This window comes from Syzygium oleosum, unplaced genomic scaffold (genome assembly GCF_021117445.2).
Source record: "Syzygium oleosum isolate NSW1041296 unplaced genomic scaffold, Sole_v2.1 Sole_v2.01, whole genome shotgun sequence".
Taxonomy (NCBI): Eukaryota; Viridiplantae; Streptophyta; class Magnoliopsida; order Myrtales; family Myrtaceae; genus Syzygium; species Syzygium oleosum.
In genome coordinates, this window is record NW_026607485.1 from 19,607,170 (window position 1) to 19,618,864 (window position 11,695).

At 41.8% G+C, this 11,695-nt stretch overlaps 2 protein-coding genes across 2 annotated transcripts; both read right to left on the reverse strand.

Moving 5' to 3' along the window:
- Positions 1–2,475: 2,475 nt before the first annotated feature.
- Positions 2,476–2,922, reverse strand: LOC130135467 (L-type lectin-domain containing receptor kinase IX.1-like). Its single transcript, XM_056304860.1, has one exon. The coding sequence runs from the start codon at positions 2,920–2,922 to the stop codon at positions 2,476–2,478; it is 447 nt and encodes a 148-aa protein (XP_056160835.1).
- A 2,967-nt stretch (positions 2,923–5,889) lies between these two features.
- Positions 5,890–8,402, reverse strand: LOC130134845 (L-type lectin-domain containing receptor kinase IX.1-like). Its single transcript, XM_056302589.1, has one exon. The coding sequence runs from the start codon at positions 8,347–8,349 to the stop codon at positions 6,406–6,408; it is 1,944 nt and encodes a 647-aa protein (XP_056158564.1). The 5' UTR covers positions 8,350–8,402; the 3' UTR covers positions 5,890–6,405.
- Positions 8,403–11,695: the final 3,293 nt, after the last annotated feature.

Below are 11,695 nucleotides of genomic sequence, written 5' to 3' on the forward strand. Positions count from 1 at the left end.
CCTGAGGAAAGAAAAAAGAACATTACATGTACTGCAACACAAGAGGGATGATGATGATCGTCAACCTGACATTCCAAAAAGCACTCGAAAATACAAAGGGCTCATTTTCTAGGACCGCACACACGCTGACATTCCAAAAAGCGCACGTAAATTCATCTCACCTGGGTGTGTGTCAACTAGGCGGGGCTAATTTCTTTTTCAGAGAGATGTAGGGCAACCATTGCGGTCGAAGCCTGTTTTGGTCCTTTTTGTGTCTCTCTTTGGTTTCACTTATATCAAAAGAATATTGAACAGATATTAACACTTGCAATTCGAATGAACTCACCTGTCAAGTCATGCAACCTCCGTGAAACAATTGATAGATGTGTAGCAATTTTATGTGTAAAATGCAAGAGATCAATGGACGGGGTTAGATAACATCAGCAGCACGTAGCATAGCGATGGTAGGTAAGGTCCTTGGAGCCGTGTCAATCAAGGTATATTTTGGGGTCAATAATTTCAGGGTTTGAAGTCAAGCTTACGTCAGACAAAAAAAAAGAGTCAAGCCTACGTAGATGCAGCATTGCGGAAGGCCAATTAAATGACATGTAAATGGAAAGTAAAAATTTAAAGTCAACCAACGTTTTTTGCACGGAAAATCAATGCTGGATGATAGAGTTGTGGAATCTGAAAGAGGAAACCAAATTAAAGTAGAGAGGCTTTTTACTGTTAAGGGTATACATGTAATTTTTTACCCTAACTTTGTATGCTTTAGACTTGTGCTGTATTTTGGACAATCTCTTTTATGGTTGTAACTTTGAAACTAGACAGTGAAGAGATTATTCAGTGCGGTACCGTGGTTTTCTCCTTTCTGATTTTGAAAGGATTCTCTACATAAAAATTTGTCTCTTTTTCTCTATTTTTTTCTTTTTAACGTTTTGTGCTCCTAACAACTAATATCAGAGGTTGGTTTAACGGAATAGTGGGAGCGTGAAGATAAACGAAGGGAAGGTGAAGATTGACTAGTTTAACGGCAAGGATTTTAGTTTCTAGAAGATGCAGATCGATGATCTTTTGCTTCAGAAGAGCCTACATCAGCCTCTGTCGAGAAAGTACCAAATTCGATCAAGCAAGAAAATTGGAAATTGTTAGATCGCAAGCCTCGGTTTGATTTGTCTCACATCGAAGCAGAACGTTGCCTTCAACATTGCTAATGAGAAGACAACGGCGAATTTGATGAGGGCTTTGCCCAACATGTAGGAGAAGCCTTTTACGTCAAACAAGGTATATCTTATGCGTCGCCTTTTCAATATGAAGATGGACAAAGGAACTTTTGTGACAAATCACATCAACAAATTCAGCGTGATCACGACTCAGTTGAGTTTGGTGGAAATTTGATGGCGAGGTAAAAGTTTTGATTTAAAGTTGGTGTGCAAGTGACTGCAGGAACAGTGAATCTAGTTAGAAGAAGTTGAAGTTTCAAGAGATCCAAGATTTGATTCTTTGTGGGGATATTCGTAGAAGAGAGTCGGGTGAATCTTCGGGTATTGCCTTGAATAGTGAATGCGGAGAGAGAAGCAGTCAATGAAGTCAAAAACAAAATTGTGGTAAATCGAAGTCCAAAGGGAGAAGCAAATCGAGATCTTGTGGTGAAATAATTTGCTAAAATTGTGAAAAGAAATGCCATCTAAGACGAGATTGTAGAGCCCTAAAGAAGAAAATTTAGTATCGAGATCGGAATAGAGAGAATGACAAATCTATAAATGCAATCTTTGAGAAGATGCTTGTCAATAATGCCTTAATTTTGGGCATTGATAGTTTGGTCAAGTCTTGAATTATAAACTCAAGTGCATCATTTCACTCAACTCCATGCAGGGAATTAATGTATAATTATGTAGCTAGAAAGTTTGGAAAGGGTTGTCTAATTGATGATGATCATTTGGATATTATGGGGAAGGGTGATGTTCACATAAAGATTATCAATGGGTTTCAATGGAAGTTGCATGATGTCAAATATGTTCCTAGCTTTAAGAAAAATCTAATCTCTATTGATCAATTAGACATCGGATACATAACTATTTTTGGGTACTGCTCATGGAAGATTGTTAAAGTTGCTATGGTCGTAGCACGGGGAACAAAGTTGGGAACACTATATATAACTGAAAGTGGTAGAGAAACAGTAGCAGTTGTTGATTCGGAAGCTGATTCCAAAATGTGACACCGTAGGCTTGGACCCATGAGCCAAAAGGGGAGGAAGGTGTCAGCATCAAAGGGAAAGCTGCTTGATCTGAAGCCCATAGATAATGGCTTATGTGTGGATTGCGTTCTGGGTAAGCAGAAACATGTCAGTTTTTCAAATATCGGGAGAGAACCAAATAAAAGAAAGTTAGAGTTGGTGTATATAAATGTTTGGGGGACAGGCCCTATGCATTCTCTTGGGCGCTCATGCTACTATGTTATGTTCATTGATGACTCCAGCGGGAAAGTATTTTATACTCATTGATGATTCCAGGCCTTAGAAACGAGGGACGAGAGCCAGTTCTTATTGATTCCTATGTGATGCATGGGGGGATCGAACTCCGGGTTCACAAAAGTGTCGAACTCGACCATGACGATGCGGTTCCGAGGCCCCTCATTAGCCGTGCTAGCGTTGAACAATCCCAGGAATCCACCGGCCGAGTTGGGGGGGATCGGGGTCCCGACAGGAGCGAGGAAAAAGGCCAGGCCATCGTTGTACTGTGCAGAGCCGTCAGTGTCGATGGTGAACGAGAAACGGGTTGAGAAGTCCGCTCGGCCCCCCGTGAGAGGATCCCATGTGTGGACGGGCTTGGCATACTTAATCCGGCCCACCTGGTAGCGATGCGGAGGATTGCCTGTGGTGAGATCGACGTATCTGTACGTGGCCGCCGCGATTCCTTCGTACAATATGTCGCTCAAATCCATGTCGAAGCTGTCTATATTGAAGGACAGAGGAGCAACAGAGGGAATGAAAGGACAGCAGACAAGGCAGAACAAGATCAAGCGAGCGCGCAAAGAAAGAGAACGGGGAGCGGCGCGCGGCATACTGAACATGGGCTTTGGTTGGAATTGGATCATCCAAACTGTGAGATCAATACGTTGCATTAGGGTGCTTCAAAACCAACCTGAGTATAATTACGGGACACGGCAAGCGATCATAGATCAAGCAGCTTCTATGATGGTTCCTTGTTTTCTGCTAAAGTCGACGTAATAAATTAGTCTTGTGATGGGGTACCATTGCTAACAAGATATGTCAACACGGTTTGACTTAGAATCCGTTGCTCCGGTTATTTGCTAAATGGTGGAAAAATTTGCGGGTGTTTTAGAGAGCCTCGGACAATGACCGTGGAGATGGAAACCAACCGATCTATCGCCCCGAATTGACCGGCTTTCGGCAATATGAAGCTGAGCGAGGAAGCGACTTGCGGATCAAAGTTTTGCATTTGCTGGGAGAGCTTGTATGGTTCGCCATTTTTACAGACATCATCAAACCACTCGATATCTCTGTACACAACTGTGTTGGAAAGGACTGCAGGCTTTGGTTAAATGAAGAGACTTAAAGAGTGGTGGAGAGTCCATTGCTTGAAAGCCACTGATTATGGTGAAAACTATGAAGACTAACAACAAAATTAAGAGCCGCAGAGTCAAACTCATAAGTTTGTTTACATTTTTTTACCTCATTAGTGGAGGCATTATATGAAGTTGGGTCTCTCAAAGAGCTTATCGAGCAATGTCATCCTTTTGGGCATTGTGGTTTTGAATCTCAATAAGCTCGTCTAGCAATAAGCCATTGTGCCCTGGAAATAATCTATAATCATCATTTTCTTTATTGGCATCCAATCTAATTATCTTATTCGTCAACTATGTGCATGAAATCAATGAGGATCGGGAGTACACAGCTGAAGTGCCTTATGCATTAGCTGTTAGCAACTCGATGCATGCTATGGCGCATACCAGACCAGACATAAGTGATGCAACGGGATTTGTGAGCAAATATATGACTAATCCAGGAATAAGGCATTGGAAAGCCGTGAAGTGGCTAATAAGATACCCGAGAGGTACTTCAGGTATGGAGCTTTATTTCATGAAAAATAATGTGACTTTATAAGACGTTGTCAATATAGATCTGGGTGCTGATTTGGACAATAGGAAGAGCACTCCGGGTTATGGTTTTTACCTTAGGTGACACTGTAATAAGTCGGATGTTTATATTTCAAAAGTGAGGGGGGAGCTTGTTTGGTTCACCTTTTTTACGGACATTATCATACCAACCACCCAATGTCTATATAGAAATTCTGACCCCAAAAAAAATGTTTATCTAGAATTTGTGTAGGAAAGGATTGCAAGCTTTGGATAGATGAATTGCAACTTGCAGAGACTTAAAGAGCGGTTGACAGTTGAGAGTCCATTGCTTTCAAGCCACTAATTATATGGACACTATGAAAACTGACGACAAAAGGAGCTACAGAGTCAAACTCATAAGTTCTTTTTTCCATATTTTCAATTCAAATATTAATGGAGGCGCTTTATCCAGTTGGGTCTGTCAAAGATCTTATCCAATAATATCCTCCTCTAGAGCATTTTGATTTTGAATTTCGAAAACTTCGACTTGCGACGAGCCAATTCGTTCCGGAAATAATCCAATCTAATCATCATTTTTTTATTGGCATGCAATCTAATTATCTTATTTGTCAAAAATGTGCATGAAATCTTTCCGACAATGTTGTATTTTGAGAATTTCTTTCATGTGATCGTAGCCCACGAGATATGGTCAAGGTCAATCATCTTACTCTTATTGATCATCAAGGTCAATCACAGCTTGCCCAGCCCCATCAAGAACATTACAGGCCTATTTGGTCGTTGAGATATTTAAGTTTCATTCAATGAAAATGTGTGGCTGGTAATACTTTGAAAATTAACAGATGCAGAATCTTGCGTGATAGGGAAGGGTAAAAACATTTTGCATAATCTTGATCTTAAGAATCCAAGATCAAGAAAACTATGCAATGACACGGGATGTCCTTAATGACTAGCACTAGACACCTGATGGCCCAAGTATTGATGGGGCAATTGCTGCAGACACACGATGCATTAGACCCCATGCATGGAATCTGCAGGATCATTTAGGTCCCATTTGGAGTTCATATGATCCAACAAATATCGTGCACTGGGTCTACAAGTTCTGTACCATATGCCCTTTTGAGTTTGCTCCTGCGCTATTAAGGTTGACACTTTCATTGTTTAAACTTCACAATGTACCTTGAAAGTTACTGACTTGTTTAAAGGTGCGTGATGAATCGAATTCATCGCGCTTGTGATGGGAATCGATCGGATACTTCAGGAGTCCTGAACAATCCATTCCTGGCGAAAACAAATTAAAAAAAAAAGACACGTGGAACTTACATAAAATGGTCTATTTAGAGTAACTTTTACATTAGGAAATGTGCCATAATTTTTCTACAGTATTCATTTCAATGCCAAATTTTTTTAAACGATCACTTGAGTGATACATCGGAGGAAAAACGATCACTTAAGTGCTTCCGGCGATACATTCTAACAGTTTGTCTTACATGGCTTTTATAATGAAATTTTAATTCACATGCGCCTTTGTGATAAAAAAAAAAAAACATTGAAGTACAATGTGGACCCAGCGCACATTTATACTCACTCTCATATGTGCGAGCCTTCAATGCCGGTAAGAAATATTTTTGGGTGCCTCGAGTTCATGTGAATTTGGTGCATCTTAGCCTTTAAGATCGCGCAAACTCAAAAGAGGAGTGTTTTATTTTCAGGATAAAAATGCCAAGATGTCAGCCATAGCAGTAGTTAAAAAAATGAATTGGAGAATTTCCTCAATGTGAATTTGAGAATTTTTCTGTATATTTCGATATCTCGTAACGAAGAGTATATCGGTTTATTTATAGGCTAAGGAAACATATATCGATCAAAATATGCACAATCAAAGGGAGGTGTACGTGCGATCTTGAAAGAGATAACATAGGATCGAGATAATTATCAAATACCTCTAACATAGAAAATTATCCTTGAGAAATCCCTAATTATCTCCAACAGCAGCAGTGGCGGAGCTATGATGAACGAGTAACATTGTCAGGTACATCGTCTCTTCGACTATCCGGTGGAAAGAGCCTACACTCCTCCGAAGCAGCCTCACTACAACCAAGACAAGACATCGGAGTTAACTGAAATTTTCTTTTCGCAGTGCCTTGTTCATTTGAATATAAGCAATGTGTATTGAGTGCTACTAAGTCCCCGTGATGTAGTCGAGCTCCAGCCTCCGATTTGGGCAAGGCAAAAGAGATTGTAACCGAAGCAAAGTATATGAAGTGGTATGTGCAGATTAAGTCAACATGTGTTGCTGCATGACTTTAGGAGGCAGATTTGTCTTACTTAATAGACAGATTCCGGAATAGGAGCAGATGGAGATTCCATCATTCCTAATTGCGAAGCCGATGGCCGATACGAAACTGGGCCGTCGAAAGCGCTGTGTGGGAGCTCCGGGACCGAGTCCTCGAGCCGGAGGAACCTGATCACTTGCCCTGTCCTCGGCCGTCTCGCAGGGTCTGGGTGCACACACCACAGCCCCACCATCATCAGGCACTCCACTTCCTCCCTCTGGAACCCCGAGCACATCGCTTCATCGGCCGCGCCTAGGATGTTGCCGGCGAGGTAGAGTTGCCAGACCCATTTGTGCAGCGGGACCTGGATCTCTCCGTCCTCGTAGCTCCTCCGGCCACACGCGATCTCCAGGGCCACAACACCGAAGCTGAACATGTCGGACTCCTTCGTGGCCTTCCCTCCGATGAAGTACTCTGGCGCTAGATACCCGCAAGTCCCGACCATGTCTGTCGTCTGAGTCCTGAACCGGGGGTCAACGAGCTTGGCCACTCCGAAGTCGCCAAGCTTGGTGGTAAAGTTGGTGTCGAGCAGCACGTTGGCTGCCTTTATGTCGCGGTGGAGCACACATTGCTCGAGCTCCTCGTGGAGGTAGTTGAGGGCGGACGCGAGGCCGAGCGCCACGCTGTACCGCACGTCCCACGGCAGTCTTCTCCGGGCCCCGAAGAGGTGGTGATCGAGGCTGCCGTTGGGCATGTAATCGTAGACAAGCAAGAACTCACCTTCCTCTCGACACCACCCAACAAACGGCACCAGGTTTCTGTGTATCGTTCGGCTCATGATCTTCACCTCGTTGACAAAGACCTTCTCGGAGTGTCGGGACTCCGCAAAGATCCTTTTGACGGCGACCAGGCGGTCTGAATGTCTCAAGAACCCTTTATAGACTTGGCCAGACCCACCTTGGCCGAGCTTTCTATCGTCTGCGAAGCCGTTGGTCGCCACGAGCAACTCCTGATAAGTGAACTTCGCAGGCAATGCGCCAATCTCTTTATCGATGTCGGTGAGGGCGATGTCGGTGAGGGCACGGAAACCATATTTTTCGCCCCTCTTGACCGAAAAAAAGCAAGACCCTGCAAAGATCACCAGTAAAAAACATGCCACAGGAACCACGACCGGTATCCTTAGCCAGCGAGGTTTCGAGTTCACCTCCAAATTCGAAGTGAACTTCCATGAATTGATGCTGTGTCTCTCTACATGGAAGCCAAAAGAAGCTGAAAATCCGATTGCTGCTGATTTGGGAAGGACACTCGCGAGATCGATTAGGTAAGAAAGCAGGGTATAGGTTTTTTTGTCGTCGAACGACCAGAACACACTGAGGTTCTTGCTCGTAGAATTGTAGGTCACGAGAACATCAGTCGCTTTCCCGCTGTGATTTGCGGGATTCCAGCTGTCATGAACGACCGATGAGAGCGAGTTTATATTTATTCCTATGTGATGCATGGGGGGATCGAAATCTCGGTTCACATAAGTGTCGAACTCGACCATGACTATCCGGTTCTGATGCCTCTCTTTCGCCGTGCTAGCGTTGAACAATCCCAGGAATCCGCCCTCCGAGTTGGGCGGGATTGGGAACCCCACAGGAGCGAGGAAAAAGGCCAGGCCATCGCTGTAGTGAGCAGAACCGTCAGTCTCGATGGTGAACGAGAAATAGGTTGAGAAGTCGGCTTGGCGCCCCGTGACAGGATCCCATATGGGGACGGGCTTGGCATACTGAATCCGGCCCACCTTGTAGGGTTGCCGAGGATAGAGTTTGGTGAGATCAACTCCCTGGATGGCGAGTTCCGCAACTCCCTCGTACAATATGTCGCTCAAATCCGTGTCGAAGCTGTCTATATTGAAGGACAGAGGAGCAACAGAGGGAATGAAAGGACAGCAGACAAGGCAGAACAAGAACAAGCGAGCGCGCAAAGGAAGAGCACGGGGAGTGGCGCGCGGCATTCTAAATCCGGGCTTTGGTCGGAATTGGATCACCCAAACTGCAAGATCAATATGTTATATCAGGGTCTTTATAACGAACCAGAGAATACGCGACGGCTTACGGGACACGGCAAACGCTCATGGGTCAAGCAGCTTCTATGATGGTTCCTTGTTTTCTGCTAAAGCCAATGGAATAATTTAGTCTTGTGATGGGTACCACTGCTATCTTCCGAACAAGAAGGGTCCACACGGTTTGACTTAATCTATTGCTCCAGTTATTTGCCAGTCGGTGGAAAAATTTGCAGTGGTCCTAGAGGGCCTCGGATAATGACCATGGAGATGGAAACTGACCGATGGATCACCCCGAATTGACCGGCTTTCGGTGATATGAAGCGAGCGAGCGACTGTGGGTCAAAGTCTTGCATTTGCTGGGAGAGCTTGTATGGTTCGCCATTTTAACAGACATCAACAAGCCACTCAATATCTCTGTCCACAATTGTGTAGGAAAGGAGTGCAGTCTTTGCTTAAATGAAGAGACATAAACGAGTGGTGGAGAGTCCATTGCTTGCTTGAAAGCCACTGATTATGGCGAAAACTATGAACACTAACAACAAAAATAAGAGCCTGCAGAGTCAAACTCATAAGTTTGTTTACATTTTATTACCTCAAATTTTAGTGGAGGCAGTGTATAAAGTTAGGTCTCTCAAAGATTTTATTGAGCAATGTCATCCTATTGGGCATTGTGGTTTTGAGTTTCGATAAGCTCGTCTAGCAACAAGCCACTCTGCTCTAGAAATAATCCAATATAATCCAATATAATCATCATTTTCTTTATTGGCATTCAATCTAATTATTTTTGTTTTTGGTCAGAAATCTAATTATCTTATACGTCAACTATGTGAATGAAATCTTTCCTACAATGTTTTTATTTTGAGAACTACTTTCATGTTATCGAAGCACACTACACATGGTCACGTTCAACCAGCTCACTCTTATTCATCATCATTTCACAGCTTGCCCAGCCCATCAAGAACATTTCAGGCCTATTTAGTTCTTAAGATTTTTAAGTTCTATTCAATGAAAATTTGTGTGGTTGGTGGGGTCCTTCGAAAATTAACATGGATGCAGAATCACGTGTGGTAAGGCAAGATAAAAGACATTTTGCTAAATCTTTATCATAAGAATGCAAGATTAAAAAAAATATTCAATTGACATAGGATGTTCTTAATGACTAGCACTGAGCACCTAATGACCCAAGTATTGATGACAAAATTGGTACATACATAGTGCATTAGACCCGTGCATATAATCCATTTGATCATGTAGGTCCCATTTGGAGTTCACATGGTCCAACAAATCTCATTTATCAGGTCTATACATTCGGACTGTAGCCGTCAATTTTCTGTACAGACGGAACCCTTAAGCCCTTTTGAGTTTGCTCCTAGAGTAAATCAAGGTTGCGACTTTCATTGGTTCAACTTTGCAGTGAATCTCATAGGTTACTGAAGTGATATAAATCGTCTCCCTTGTTCAAAGGTAGTAGATGAATCGAATTTATCATACATGTCATGAGAATCAGTCAAGCCATCCCGGGCAAAAAAAAAAAGAATTAAGAAAAGATCTTATGAGTGAAAATAGTTAAAAAAGTTTAATTTGTTATTTTCACTCTTTCCACGTGGACCAGACCAAAATCAAAACATGGTCCGAAAGAAATGAAACTATATTTCTTGTAAGAAAACGCGTTTTTTTCTCTCAAATTTCAAGAATATACAAAAAGTAAAAGTTTAAAATTATTCCCTGTTGCGACCTAACCTCCTGCGGGGTGCACCATGTAGGGGTTCGGCTAATGGATTATTAAGTCTAAGCATAACTCGGGTCCTCCCAAGCCCTACCAATTCGCGTCTTAAGGTTTAAGTTCTTAACATGCAAATCATTTCAATCAGGAGTCGCCACTAATCTATTTTTTTGTGGGTCGATTAGAAACCCAAGTAAAGTATTGGAACAATTACTTTACTCCTACGAATCAGAGATTATGGATTTGGGGACTTGATTACACTAGATTACTCTAATGCACTTTCGGTACCTTTTCTCTTTTATTTCAAAAAAAAAAATATTTGCAGGCAGCTTGGATTGATTTTAAATTTATCTACTAACATGCGAGGTGATCATGCTGATGCGCAGCCATTAATGAAACACCCAATAAAGTAAAGCAATAAATAAATTACATGATAGGGAAGGTACACTTAACTTAAGGCAACAAAAGCATTTGCAATGCTAGTTAGAAAATCACATTGGCAATCCTAATATGATTTCTAATTAACATACAATTTCACTCAAATCTTTTTTAGGGTTTTCTTTGATTTAACAAAAACTAAACTTTATGCAATGCAACCCACCCATCGGTGGCCGCGTTGGTTTGCGCCCAGCTCCTTTCACGAGAGGTCCTGGGTTCAAATTCGCCCATCGGTGATTTAAGTGGGGGTCGTGGCGGTGGGATGCTGCGCTAGCCCCCCTCGAGGACTAGTCGGGCATCACCGCTGGTTTGAGCCCTAGCTCGCCGGCCGCGCGGACACCTCGATTATCAAAAAAAAAAAAAATTATGCAATGCATTCTTCGTCTAGTATGACATGCGACATACGATTTATTTAAATGTCCTAATTCTAACAACAATTAAATGTACAATCTCTAATATGGCACGCAAATGAACCTAGACGTGAGATTTCTAATGATGAGAATTAATTAAAATGCAACTACTCTAATATGACATGCATGTGGTATTTTTTATATTTTTTTAATTTAAATTCGAAATAAATAATTAACCTAATTTAAGCATGTAATACTAAAATCTAAGAAAAGAATCTAATCTATTCTAAGAAAATAATCAAAATTTAACCTGAACATGCAATATATTATCTACTCAAATTTTACCTAATCTTTTTTGTATTTTTTTTAATGGAAAAACAATCAATTCAATTCAAACAAAATATGAAAAGAAATAAAATGAACACGACACCCAATCACAAGAAATATTATCCATATCCATTTAAATTTAGAAACAATAAATTGACAAATCATATCTCGGGCATGAGGATCGGATTGGTCAATCTTCCGCACAATCGCGAATCATATCTCGGGCGAAAGATCGGATTGACGATTTTCCGTGCGATCGCAAGTCATATTTTGGGCATGAAATCGGACTATCGACCATAGCATGTTGCAAAATTAAGAAATAATTCCTAATTTAAGGGTACTTGGGAGTTTTCATGGATATTGTAATATTACTCAAAGATTTAAACAAGATTGCAATTTCACAAATTAGGCAACAAAATATATGAAAATTGAATAATGAAAATTCTTACCTAATCCG

Coding starts and splice junctions, on each gene's coding strand:
- LOC130134845 (XM_056302589.1), bottom strand. CDS start 8,349: ATGCCGCGCGCCACTCCCCGTGCTCTTCCTTTGCGCGCTCGCTTGTTC.
- LOC130135467 (XM_056304860.1), bottom strand. CDS start 2,922: ATGGATTTGAGCGACATATTGTACGAAGGAATCGCGGCGGCCACGTAC.